Source organism: Columba livia, chromosome 1 (genome assembly GCF_036013475.1).
Source record: "Columba livia isolate bColLiv1 breed racing homer chromosome 1, bColLiv1.pat.W.v2, whole genome shotgun sequence".
Lineage (NCBI taxonomy): Eukaryota > Metazoa > Chordata > Aves > Columbiformes > Columbidae > Columba > Columba livia.
Genome location: NC_088602.1, coordinates 168,568,776 through 168,583,161, shown reverse-complemented (window position 1 = coordinate 168,583,161; position 14,386 = coordinate 168,568,776). Strand labels below are relative to the sequence as shown.

Genomic DNA, 14,386 nt, shown 5'->3' with positions numbered 1-14,386 from the left:
AGATAAATTTTGAGGGCAGTTAAACAAGTTGTAATTCTCTCTTTGAAAGTTTAAACGCATTCTGTCTTTTATACCTGAATTGAGTTGATTAATTTAGATTTTAAATAGGGAAGGATGTTGTATTATTAAATTTTAATTAGGTAGTACCTCTCAGCTCTGATAACACAATATATACAATGCCTGTTCTGACTGCATATGTGTAGATAATTTAATTATCATGTTTGCCTGGGTTGGATTCTATTTTATTGCAGTGATACCTAGTTCTTTTTAATTCTGAATCGGTTCGATTTGTCATTAACTAAAATGTAGCTTGAATTTGGCAAATATAAAGAAACCAACCATACAAAAATGTTCAACAATGTTCATTTGAAAATAATAACATCTTGTTCAGATTTACAGATGCTTTTATACACCATGCTTTATTAAAATATAGTTTTCTGTAAATACATCCTTGCATGAAAATTCAACTGGATAGTCTTTATTTAGAGGGAGTGTCTGTATCTGTGGCTGAAATTTTGGCTAGTCAGCACATTTTGAGAAGAAGTCTGTAACCAATATTATTTTTATGACTCTTTGAAAATTTAATCAGAATAGTTTAAAACTACAATATCAGACTATTGGCACAAGATTCCAGATACTTTATATATTATCCAGTAATGCTTGAAAAAATATCAAATGTAAGCAGATATTGGATAGATAGATATATCTGAGAATTGTATAGTAAATGTATATTTTGCTGTTTACCTCACAGAATGTGGATATAGTCATAGATGTGACTGCTTTGTGTAACTATTTCCATTAGATATGTAAATACAGTAACTGTAGGCACAAATTACCATAATTGGCCATTTTATGTGCAACTATCTGATTTTCGTACTTAATTGTGGTAATTGTACTCAAAATGAGGCTGCAATTGCCCATTCATCTGTGTAGTTCTGTCCATGAATTTTGAAAATCTAAAAATAAGTTCTCATAAACTATGCTCATGATTTGTGGGTATACCACTGTATGTAAAAAAATAGCTTTGCCCAGTCCTGTGTAAAGGACACTTTAGAAGTCACTAGAGCACAAAAAGCACATCACAGGTAGATCATTGCAGCCACGTAGCATTTTGACAGTATATACTTTAAACTGAATTTATGCTCCATGTACTATAATAAAGACCACATGGTAGTCTGAATAACGCACAACGATTCAAATACTTCTTATCCATCAAGCCATGTCTGCGGATGGAAACTTCTCACTTTCTACCTGTCTCTTCTCCAGCTTCTGTCTTGCAGTTTAGCAGGAAACACATTCCTATCTGTGTGATCTTGAGTGGTGTTGCAGATACCTGAAGAGTTTATCTGCAACATTAATTTATCTGAATGTATTGATCTTTCTCTTAAGTGTCCCAGGTTCATCTGAGTCATTTTAAATTACAAGATGAGAGGAAAATGACAGCAATGTTGTTAAAACCACAAACCTGAGATTTAAGTTCTTGATTATAGAGGTAGAAATAACTGTTATCAAAGAGAAAAAAAAAAAAGTTGTCACTCTTTCCAACTTTCTAGGAATTACTGTGCAACATGAATTTTCTTACTCTAGCTAGCTTTTGAGTAAGAGGCCAAAGCCTCATTTCTCTGGTTCTCTCACCCTTTCTGTCTTTCAAAAGACAATTTTTTTTTTTTGTATTTTCAGTTGTCCATCCCCAGAACTTTATTTGGTTGTTTCCTTGAGAAATGCAGCTTGTGGATTCAGATTTATCTCTTCTCCCTTTTTTTTTAGAATTACATTCCTACCCTTTTCTAGTATATTTCCTGAATTTACATTATTTTTTAATTTCTTTATATGACACATTAGCTTATTGGGTTTCTACTACTACAACATTTTCAGAACTGTCACAAAATATTCTAAATTATACATCAAAAGAGGCATTCAATGTACATATTTTTAAAATTTATAATGTGTGTCCTGTTTTAAGGCTTCATAGACACTAAATAAGATATATTCATGATATAGATGTCATATAGAATTTGGAGAGCTCTATAAATTATTTATTTCCTCTCTGCCTGAAGTTGGTTTTCTGTTTGGGATTGCAAGTATACAGGCAGAATGGAAAGGAAACAAAGATACTGCTAATTCTCAACATTTATTCATTATGAAGATTATTAAATAGTGTTTGGGGACAGACTTGGGGGACATTACTTTATGATATGAAGCAAAAACTTATTCAATCCGCAGCATACAAAATACTCATATGCCTTAAAATGCACACATACATCTCCCTGGAGCCCTGAGAAGATGAGCTGCTTATATGATATCTTAAGTCTTTCCAATATGTGCAGTTCCTATTTCGCCTTCTTCCAAGCTTTGATTGTCATCTTGATAGTAATTTTTATAGGGATATATGAAGCTAGCCTTGTGCCTGATACTTTTTCATTACACAGTTTTTCTCTGTAATTTCACTACTCTAATAACGAACTGCTATGATTTAAAACCAGTTACACTGAGAAGCGAGACTTAATTGTCAGAGTATTTTTAAGAGAAGGACTCTGCTATGATTTCAGGAACTGATGAATCAGGCGTTACAAATTTCAGCACATCATGAGCAACAAGGTTTTTTGGGGTATGTTAAAGATGGATTGGGAACAATGTGGACACACAGGGACCTGATCTGCTTAAGAGCCACAAAGCTGAAGTATTAATGTATTATTAGTAAAATTTTATTGGAGTCATTCTGAAGCGTTTAACATACATTACCATAGGTTATATTGCAAACCATGCTGGTGTAGTGATCTAATGGATGCAATATATAGAAGCTGAGCAGTTCTACTGTGTGATTAAACATTAATTTCTGAAGCTTTTGTTTTGTTTTAACAGAACAATGAAAATGAAACAGCACTGCATTGTGCGGCTCAATATGGTCATTCAGAAGTAGTTGCTGTTCTGTTAGAAGAGCTAACAGACCCTACAATAAGGAACAACAAACTAGAAACACCTCTGGATCTGGCAGCGCTTTATGGACGTCTGCGTGTTGTAAAAATGATCATCAAGGCATATCCAAACCTGATGAACTGCAATACAAGAAAACACACTCCTTTGCATCTTGCTGCACGTAATGGCCACAAAGCTGTTGTACAGGTGCTTCTGGAGGCTGGAATGGATGTCAGCTGCCAAGTTAGTGTGTAATTTCTTTCTTCCCTTCTTCCTTTCCTCCTTTCTTCCATTCTTGCCTTAGTTTCCTTACTTTCCTTTATCATTAGAATATGATTCAAACAAAATAACTTCTTACATTTTTTCTTTTAAAAGACACTTGCATTTACTTTGTTAGAAATCCTGCAATGTGATACATATCAATTTATTTCTTATGACCAAAATAATGTGTTCAAAGGGATAACTCAAGAATGATAAGCATCTTCAACTGAGTGTGTATTTTAATGTTGTCTTGAAACAAGTAGATAAACAAATCATATCAACAGTTCCTGTAAGTATGTATATATATATATTTTTTTAAAATTATTATTTTTTTTTAGTTTTTACAACATTTGCTTTAACGCTACTAAGCTGACTTGCTAAAGCTATGGCAATTAATGGTGACAGCAATCTGAAACAATGTTTGACTGAGAACTCATTTTCCCAGGGTTATAATATTCTAAATCCAAAGTTGCTAATTAATAATGTATATATCTAAAAGAAAATTCTATAGCAGTACACTTTTGCAGCTACTGGCTCCAACCTGTTAGTTGTTTGCTGCATCTAGTTCTATGCACAGTAAGTGATAATTATATAAAAGGGGTAAAAGAAACATAGATGGGAACAGATACAAGGTACAGCAGCAGTAAATTTTATGTCCAATTCTTTGTCATTGAAAGTGTCCAAGCCTTTGAACTACCGAGGACCTGATTCTGTTATGTGTGAGGTCTTGTCCAAGTCTTATGATTTCTCTTGTTTAATTGGTGGCACTCTATTTGAGCTTAAAGTGCATTTTATCTTCAGATTTAAAGTAGCCTGTTTGCTCTCTTGGTATATACAATATGCTTCAAATTAAGGTTGTTTCAGCTTTATATCTATTTTCAGAAAAATAAATCAAACAAACATAATTGCATCTATTTTAGAGTCACACCCAGGCATCCTTTATCAATAGATGATTTAATAAATCTTCTGAACTTTGCTTAAATGTTAACAAAGTTTTATAAATATTTTAAGCTTTAGGTGCACTTAATCAAACACCTTTGTACACATAATTCCCTGTTATATAGGAAGATTGCACCTGGATTCCATGCACTTTTATTATTTCTGGATTCTTCTATGTAAGTCATGTTTTTTCAACTTTTGAAGAAAAGAATGTGAAGTGGGAAGGAAAAGATAAATTAAAAAGCAAAACAAACCAAAACCAACCAAACAAAAAAAACCCACCAAAAAACCAAAACACAACACAAAGCAAAACAGAAAATATTAACACAAGACTAAAAATGGATATTCTCAAATGCCTTTGAAATGAAAAAATGGTAAAACTGTTTTGCTACCTTCATTAGCTCTGGTATCTTTTGAGATAGCATTGTTACTTGTTTCAAACTATTTATTTCAAACTGAAACACTTTTTTTCCTGTGGTTTGCCTGTTTGTGTATTTGCCTGCCATTATGCTTTCAATTTGTTTTTGAATTTCTTTACTAGAAAGTGATACACTTGCAAAGGCTTATTTCTGTTTCAGCCATACTTTACTATTATTACATCTTCAGTAATTTAAAAAGTTTAATGCTAAAGCAACACATAACAGAGTACATGTTTCTGAATGTATAATTTGTCTTCTATCTATTGCTAGCAAATGAATGAGGAAAAATGTTAGAAAGAAACTGAACTGGTGCCTGAATTGATCCTTGAGAAATAGAATAATTGAAGAAAAATAGTCTCTTTCATGGCAACTTATAAACTGGTGGTTACATGGAGTTGAATATTACGCAATGCTTTTATGAAATGTGTTCTTCCTCTTATGTAATCTAGATAATTTTAGCACTACTTCGAATTCTCCTAAGCCATTTCTATCTATAGTTATACCAAAAGTTTTTGGTATAGTGGCTGCAAATTCTGTACAATCTTCTTTTAAGAAATTATAGATTGTTTTAGTAATGCCGATTTCTTTGCCATCTACACTAAAATTCTAGGACTTTTTTTTAAATTCTACTATGTTTTAAGTAATCTATATTCTTATTTTTCTTAGTTTTTCTAGGCATGGGGGATTTTAAAATTTTATTATATTTTATTTTTTGCATTGTGTAATCTTGTTTCTTCTGTGTTTGTCCTACTTGCCATAAGGAAATATCATTTATTTATTTTCTCACCGGTATACAGATCCTCCATCAATATGTTCCTCTTCATTCAGCATCTTAGCATATTGGCAAGTTGGCTCTGTACATATTGTTAACTTATTACTTCTATAACCTCTGAAAAATTAGTTGTTGATGATTACTGGCAGCTTATCAAACTGAGCAGAGCCTGTTCCTTAAAACTGAACTCAGCTGTTTTAATATTAATTAAATTGTTCTGCATCACTGATTGGGAAAGAACAATACATAAAGCATAATTCCATGTGGTAAATAAGATTGTACACATTCATACACATTAAATAAATACAGCTTATCAGCAGTAAAGAGCTCTCAGAATATTGAGAGACCATTATAGAAGTAGCCTATCTCCTATCACTCCATAATTGTAAGTATTTATTTGTTTAAATGGGAAGTTTACTTTAGCCATGTTATCTTTCTTTTCTGTACTCCCTGAGCACTTTTAATCATAACAAATATTTGGGCTAATAATAGACAGCATTTAATTTTTGATTGAATTAATCACACATTTAATTCATTTCCCAGGTCTATCCAATATCCTTCAATCTGAAATTATTTACAAGTGAGCAAAACAAATCTGCTTCATCTCTTTATGCTTTGAAGTTTTCATTTAAATTGAAACATATGAAAAATACACAGGTTTTGGTGAGTGATAGATTTTGGGCCCTCAGTAAAATAAGATATTGCACAGTTCAGTGTGTTTTATGTAAACAGTAATTTTGTGATTGTAAAGACCTTAATAACTTGGCCCCTTCTGCTTATCCAGCTTTCATCTATCCCCATTTGCCTTCCCTGTCTGCTCCAGTAATGATGGCAATTTCCATTGCTTATCACTGTAGTTCTTTTGCAAAGAGCTGTGCCCCTTCCTTTTTGCTGTCACTATGTATGGAGGATATTCCATGAATCAATTTGCAAAGCTACCATTCCGTCCTTCAGACTATGTGTGAAATCCATGTCAAAACTTTAGTAAACTGCCTATGAGTAAGGACTAGATAAGTGACTTAATTACAAGCTCTTGCATATTTATGTGGTTTAAAAAGTCTCGAATTAATAAAACCCTTGATGCTTTTATGTGAGTCTGCAAATTATGCACTGAGTTGATTTGTGTATCCTGGTGTTCCTAGTGACAATGTGCTTCTATCCTTGCTTGCTTTGTGTGTCCAGCTGTGACATTGTACCTGTATTTGGCTGTAAACTACTTGGGGCAGGGACTGTTCTATTACAAGCTTAGCACAATTCGTTATCTTTATTTGATATACAGAAAACTTATGCCAGGGAATCAATATATAATGCGTTGATGCAAACTCAAGCAGACTTTAGGTCAGTGTTTTCATGAAAAAATACCAGCATTTTTTGCATTAAGTACCACTGTGGAAGAATTTCCAAATATAATGGAAGAAAAATATGATCCAAGACAATGAAAGCTTCAGGAAGTAAAGCGATGAATATTGTCTATAAATCATAAGATTGCTTGCTGTAGCATAGACGGCAAGAGTATATTAGTGCATAGATACATCATTATAACTGAAAAAGATCTGCCTAAAAACTCTAGCACATCTTAAATAAGATATAGAAATTATTTGCAACTACATTTTTTAATCCTTCCAATTTGTGTAACATGCTCTATTGCACCGGGAAAAACAAAACAAAATAACAACAACAAAACCAAACAAACAAAATCACAAACAAACAAAACGAACAAAAAACCCCAACCAACCAAAACAAAACAAAATCACAAAAAAACCCCAACAAAAACCCCAAACCAAACAACATTACTTCTATCCTCGAGCAGTAGTCCACATGTACCCTTAGAAAGAGATTCATATCTGCTCAGCCAGTCCTCCGAGTTTCTCTTGGTCCTGAGGCTCAGCATTTTCCCTGTGTTAAAATGGAGTTTGGTAACTGAACTCTCCGGGAACAAGGACATTTCTGCCTTCTGGACAGTTTTTGGGTCGAGGGATCTGATTCACTCGTTAGTTATTCACTATTACCGTGAAATCCTCCCTAGAGCTTTTAAGATTTACGTCAGCATTCATCTTCATGAAATCTCATGCAGGATTACACATCTGCATCTTACAAGTGTGTTTTCAATCTCTGTGTTCCCAGACTGATTTTCTTTCAGATTCAGGGTGATATTCCCTGTCTTGCTCAAAAAGTCACATATATAGAGGACAGATTATTCCAATATTTATATGGTGTGCCTCTCAAATTCCTCTTTCAGACAGCCTGTTTGCAATAAATATCTCATTTCTGGGATATGGTGTTCATTAGTATTGTCTGATAGCTTGGAGTTGTAAAGCAAAGACTGTCCCAGGATTCAGGCAGTGCAGAATGCCTGTAAAGCAGCATTTCAGGATCGTGTTCAGGTATGGCGGAATATCACAGTAGCATAGACAAAGAAGCAAGAAAGTATGAAATGAAAAAACTAGCATTTGGCTTTGAATTTCTCTCCCAACACTATGAGTTACAGATGTAGGCGGGTTAAATTTCTGCAGTCCCTTTATGCATAGTGGAGCTTTGGTTCATTGTTAGAGATCTATCTTCTGTCTCTCAAGCTGTCCCCAGATATATTTGTTTGGCTTAGATATCTACAGGAAATTTCCTGCTCTCCTGTTAATTTTCATTCAATTTCATGTGAGATGCTGTCATCAAGGAAAATATTACTTGCCTTTCCTCCAGTGGGGAATTTTTATCAATATAAAGTACTGTTGCCAGTTCTGATGATGATTATACCAGGATCTTTTCCACCCCTTAACTGAGGAATCTGAGAATAGATCCTCCCCCTTGTCCTCAAAGCTGTTGATTCAGCATGCCAGAACATTAATCTTGCCCAGTCTCAGATCATGCCACAGCAATGGATTTTAGATAGCTGTTGTCACTAAAGTATATCCCTTTTATTCCCATTAAAAAGGTTCCTTTTCAATATTAATACCGAATGATCTCTACAACTTCAGTAAAGTGCACCTTGTTCCCATCTCTGCAGTTCGTCCTCAGTAGGACTAAAATTTTGTGCTCCGACCTTGTATAACATTGGAATCTCTGTGTATTTCATTGCTGGTCTATACATCACTAATTTTTATCCCTGGCAGAATCACAGAATGGTTGAGGTTGGAAAGAAACTCTAGAGGTCCAACGCCTCTGTTCAAGCAGAGTCACCAAGAACAGGTTGCCCTTGACCATGTCAGGAGAGCTTTTGAATATCTGCAAGGACTGAGGTTCTACAACCTTCCTGGGCAACCTGCACCAGGACTCAGTCACCTGCACAGCAAAAAAATATTTCTTTATGTTCAAACAGAACCTCCTGTGTTTCAGGTTTTCCCCATTACCACTTCTGTCACTGGACACTACCAAGCCTGGCTCAGTCTTCTTTACACCTTCCCTTCACATATTTGTACACATAGATGAGATCCCCTGTGAACTTTCTCTTGTCTGGGCTAAACAGTCCCAGCTCTCTCAGCCTTTCCTCAGAGAAGAGATGCTTCAGTCTCCTAATCACCTTAGAAACTCTCTCCAGTGGCTCCATATCTATCTTGTACTACGTAGCCCAGAACTGGACAGAGTACTCCAGGTGTGATCTCACCAGTGGTGAATAGAAAGGAAGGTCTCACCACCCCTGGCCTGGTGGCAACACTCCTCTTAGTGCAGCCCAGGATACCATTAGCTTATTTGTTGCAAGGATACATGTTCATGTCCAAATACAACAGAATATGTTCAACTGTAGTGAATATGTTCAAACATGAGAGAGACATTCTTCTTTTCTCAAAACAGTGAGTGATTAATTGTGATAGAGCCTCTGTTTTTGTGTTCTTCTCTGGCAGGTTACTGTGCCAAACTTTTCCTCATTGTGGCTTTTAGATTTCACCACCTGTCTTTCCAAAGTCAAATATTTCGGGAGCCAAAGCTATATTTCACATTCCTGATGACAGGGAACTCTATGTTAAAAGTACCAGGTTCACCCAATAGTCTTGACATTTATTCATGTCAGTAAGTGACGGACCCATGGAAATGCCATATCCACACAAATGCCAAATAAGAAAATATGCTGTGTCAAAACCTTTTTCAAGATTGCTGATGTCAAGCTGTTTTCAGTAATCAGACCTATTGTTTTCAGTGAGTTTTCTGAGAACTGTTTTCATTCCCAGAAATTTCTGAGTTGCACCTTAAGCTCTGTGTATATCTTTGTGTTTGCAGTATGTCATTGCAGAGTTATTCAGTGTTAAAGTCAATTGCAGTTGCTGGAAACCTCCTGTAGATAATATTGATTAAAGGATTCTGAAACCATCTCTAAGTAAATCCAAATATTTAGACTTCTTGTTCAGAATAAGTCTAAGAATCTGGTTAGTTTCTGAAAACATAAAGGCTGGAAATTTTGTTGAGATATGTGTTTCATATATATTTTTTCTTACTGACTTCCTTCTCCTCTCCATTATACTGTTAGTATGGCTGATGTGCTGGATTTAAATGACACTGGGCATGCTCTACTTTATTAAGTATGAAGAAATATAAAGAGTGAGTTTTCCTATTAGGGACGTAACAAAGAGTTTTCAGGCTCAATTGGTAGGACATATGTACACATACTGTGTGCTCACATCCCATCTCTGATTACTTCTAATTAGCATATCATTGCATTGCTGTAACATTGGTGAATTCTGATACAACCAATAAATAATAATGAATGGGGCATTTGGATAAAATACAGAAAAAAACAAATTCAAGCAGTAAAACCTTTAACATTTGCCCACAAATAAAACCACTCAAAATCTAATTTAGTGTCAAAAAAAAGGAGATGAGACAGAGATTTAGTGAGATCTAATAGTGCTCTAGCTAGTGCTAATGCTATTGTATGGAAAAGTAATCTGTTCAGATCTTTCAGTAACAGTCGGTAGTATAAAATACTAAGAAATTTAGCTTTTAAGAGAGGTAGGGTGGGGTTTTTTTCAGTGCTGTAAATTTTATTTGAACAAAATTCCATTCACAAATAATTTTCTGCCACAGAAATCTGCAAAATGAGGTTCACAGGCATCTAAGGTAGAATTTTAATGATCCAAACATAAGCATCTAATGCTGTTGGAGGTGCCTTGGGGTATCCAAGACATCTGCATAGGACGGATATGATGCAGATCAGATATGAGCATCAGCTGGAGGCCAGGTGGGATATCCTAGGGCATGTCTCACTGTGCGGCTCAATTGATCTTCTAGGGTGTGATGTAGTTTCATATTAAAACACCTAAGTCTAGATATCCACATGTAAAGTGGCTGATTCTGCTGAACAGCTAGCTATGTTCCACTGACGGTATTGACTAGATTTTCGCTGCCTGGAATAGTAGTTTAGAAATTTTACAGAAACACAGGCTTGTTAATTGGGAGTTGTATTACATTCCTACTATATTTTTTTATATAGTTATTTATTTTTATAGTAGAACCAATGGCATTTATGTTCTTATCTTCAATAATAATAAAAAATATACTAGTATTTGTTCTTGCCTATTTAATGTTTTTTATGTGTAGATAAAATAGAGAGGAAAAATACGCTTCTTTTCTAAATATATTCTTTCTAAAGAATTCATCAGTATTTTAATTTGGATTTTAAATGTCGCTTTTTTTTTTTCTAGACAGAAAAAGGGAGTGCACTACATGAAGCAGCCCTGTTTGGAAAGGTGGAGGTAGTACGCGTTTTGCTTGAAACAGGTAAATCTAATTTACAGGAAACACTAAACAAATATCCTTAATATTCCTAATCTGGTATATGCCTCCTGAAGTTTTGGTTGTACAAATTACTGTTATCTTTCTCAGCCTTTGCAAATCTAATGTACCTCTCCTTATATCAGTGTTCTTTTAGAATAAGAAATTGCTATACACAGAGCAACAGGAATGTTTTCACTAAGACTCTGAAGTTCCATATATGACTCAGCGTATGCCACTGTATTCTGAGAATAAATGTATTTTGAGAACAAAATGGCTACATAAAATTTTGTTATTCACTCTGAAAGACAAGAATATTCTTTGACCTAGAGGCCTGAAGACTCATGTTCACATCTATTTCCTTCACATAGCTATTCCTAACAAACACACAATCCTGCTTGCCTCTTCATTTTTTGGATAAATTTTGAGTGCCTGTGAAGGAAGGGGAAGGCACTGACTCTCTGAGAATTGCATTTGTCCTGAAAGGACAGGGATATAGAGTCCCAACAAACCCACCTACTACATAGTAAGAGTTTCAGAACTCCTGCAGGTAAATTACTCATCTAAACAGCTGTCTGCTCAGATATATCAAAAAAACAGTGAAAATATCTAGAAATTACTTCTCTGAGATACGTGATCTTCCATTACACTGAGGGATCTCATTGATCTTTATTATCAGTGCTTGTGGGGTTATATACTGCAAAAAAAAAGATATGTCTTACTTACAGGTCCTCATGTACATCTCAGCTAGTGCATACCTGATTTGAGAACTGTTTTCAGAAAAAATGGTCCTACTAAGATGCTTTCCTGTTTGGATGAATAGGAATAAGGCAACAAGGTACCTTCACCTGCCCTCAAAAAGAGGAGACCTTTTTATATTAATTCACCTAAAAGAGGAAGGTCTAGAGACCATCACACAAACATAGGGAGCCCTTAGACCACAGATAAAGGATATCTCTTATACATTAGTACACATCATAGCCTCTGCCAGAGTACAGTTTTACAAGGTAGTGGAGTAGAATCTTCACTGTAAACTCTTTTAACCCCAAATGCTCTGCACTTCTGCAACACTCCCCACTTTCTGTCCTTTTTATCAAACAATCCCTGACCACTGCTAATTATCCCAGCAATATTTTGGCTTTATTTTCAGTGAGTAAACAAGTATATCTTTCTCACAAAACAAATTAGGAAACTGTCCATCAGGTCAGGAAATTACAAGAACTGCAGCCTTTTCTTGTGAGTAGAGAAATGCTTCCAGAATATAAATGCTTCCAGAATATAAATCCTTCCTCCTCTGATTTCCACTATTGAGCACCCCAGGAAGCATACCATTCTGGTTGTTAGACTCTTTCATGCTGTTACTTTTTATGAAAGTACAGCTAAACTAAAAATCAACTTCCATCTTCTACCATAAGGCAAACATTTCCAAAGTAACTCCTAGAAGACAAAGGCGGAGAGTTGTGCACGTACAACAGGTTCTCTGAGACCTATCCAGGATAAGCCTCAAACTTATTTATGGTTGTGTTCACAGTTTGAGCCAAACAATTACTTTGTCACCAGTCTGAACAGTCTGTCAAGAAATGCTCTGGCTGTTCACAGTGCTCTTTTACTACTTATGGGTATTTCAGTCTGCTCAGAGCACGAATTTCTAACATGTTGCCATGAAGTACGAAACTTTTAAGGTTAATGGCTTTTTCAGTATTGCTCCCTAAACACATGCTGATACTATGGACTAGAAAATCTCCAATGAATCAGAACAGTTTGGGGAGAATTAGAATCCAGGAACGTAGGAAACACATTCAGAGAAGTTCTTCATTTTATAAAATATGATTTTCAGGATGTCTGTTTCTTAGGAACAGCCTGTTAAAATAATCCCAAATTCGGTTTCATAAGCTTACTTTGTATCTCCATGTGTTACAGAAACATAAAATAATCCATGTCAGCATGTGAATTTTAGGCTACTCAAGCTTTGAACAGAAATAGATGCTGTACTTCAGCTACAACACAGCTGTTAATCTGCTACAGTTGTAAACCCACTTGCATTCAATTTTCCAGATAATTGAGTCTGATATACCACATTTATATAATATTAAGTACTTGGGTTAAAAATTCCACCAGAGATCATTTTCTTTTTCAGGAATTGATACCAACATAAAGGACAGTTTGGGTAGAACAGTTTTAGATATTCTTAAAGAACATCCATCCCAGCAGTCACTCCAAATTGCAGCTCTACTTCAAGGTAAGTCATATTCAGTTATACATTTGTTAGAAACAATTCAGAGTAGCATGGAGGAATATTAAGATATATAGTAATTTCTAATCTTTAAATATTTCATTATACAAGAGTAGTCTTCTTTTGAAGTAAAAGGAGAAAATTCTTGTTTGCCAAATACACAAAAATAAATAGTTGGATATCTGAATTTCAGAGACAATAGATACTAACAAGTTGTGTCACATATAGTTACTCTTTGTACACTCTTCATTACAAAATAATATATTCTAATATTTCACTGCAGTTCCATTAAATTATGATGCTAAACTAGAATCAAAATGCTTGAATAATTCATAAATAACAACTATGACTGAAATATTATGACAAATTTTCAAAATATTTCATACATTTTTCTCATTTTCCTTAAAAAAAAAATCAGACAGTAACTCCTGTCATTATGATATAAATACCGTGCCACACCGTGTCTGAAGGAATAACAGGCTGGCTTCCAAACTTGTTAGCCAGCTTCAGTAAACTTTTCCAGTGAGACAATGGACTGAATATAGAAAGCTCCTATAAGTATAATGAAAATTTTGCAGGCTGGAGGAGAGGTATTATCTTGAGGAGCAGATTTATGTTTGTTGGTTTTTAACCCATCAGGCAGCTAAACACCACACACAGCTGTTTGCTCACTTGCTGTCTCCCAGTGGGATGGGGAAAAGAACTGGAGCAAAAAACAGGTAAAACTTGTGGGTTAAGATTAAGACAGTTTAATAGGATAGAAAGGGCTAATAATAATAATAATAATAAATATAGAAATATAGAAATCAAATTATGCACAATGCACTTGCTCACTGCCCATTGACTGATACCCAGCCAGTTTTTGAGCAGCAGTCCACTGGCTAATTTTTCCCTTATTTATATACTAAGCACGATGTCATATGGCATGAAATATCCCTTTGGCCAGTTTGGCTCCACTGTCCTGGTTGTGTTCCCTCCCAACTTCTTGTGCATCTCCATCCTCCTTGCCGAAAAGTCCTTGACTTGGTATAAGTATTGCTTAGCAACATCCCAAGCATCAGTGTATTATCAACATTCTTCTCATACTGAATCCACTATACCAGCTACTAGGAAGAAAATTAACTCTGTCCCAGTTGAAACCAGGGC

The 14,386-nt window shown here is 35.0% G+C and overlaps 1 protein-coding gene across 12 annotated transcripts in view; it reads left to right on the top strand.

The window, feature by feature from the left end:
- Positions 1-14,386, top strand: part of ANKS1B (ankyrin repeat and sterile alpha motif domain containing 1B) — a 436,519-nt gene that overhangs the window by 59,714 nt on the left and 362,419 nt on the right. For all 12 annotated transcript variants that reach the window (XM_065043836.1, XM_065043965.1, XM_065043826.1 and 9 more), the window contains exons 4-6: positions 2,863-3,159; positions 10,938-11,013; positions 13,145-13,246. In XM_065043836.1, coding sequence (XP_064899908.1) covers positions 2,863-3,159; positions 10,938-11,013; positions 13,145-13,246 — 475 coding nt within the window. The remainder of the gene's footprint in view (positions 1-2,862; positions 3,160-10,937; positions 11,014-13,144; positions 13,247-14,386) is intronic.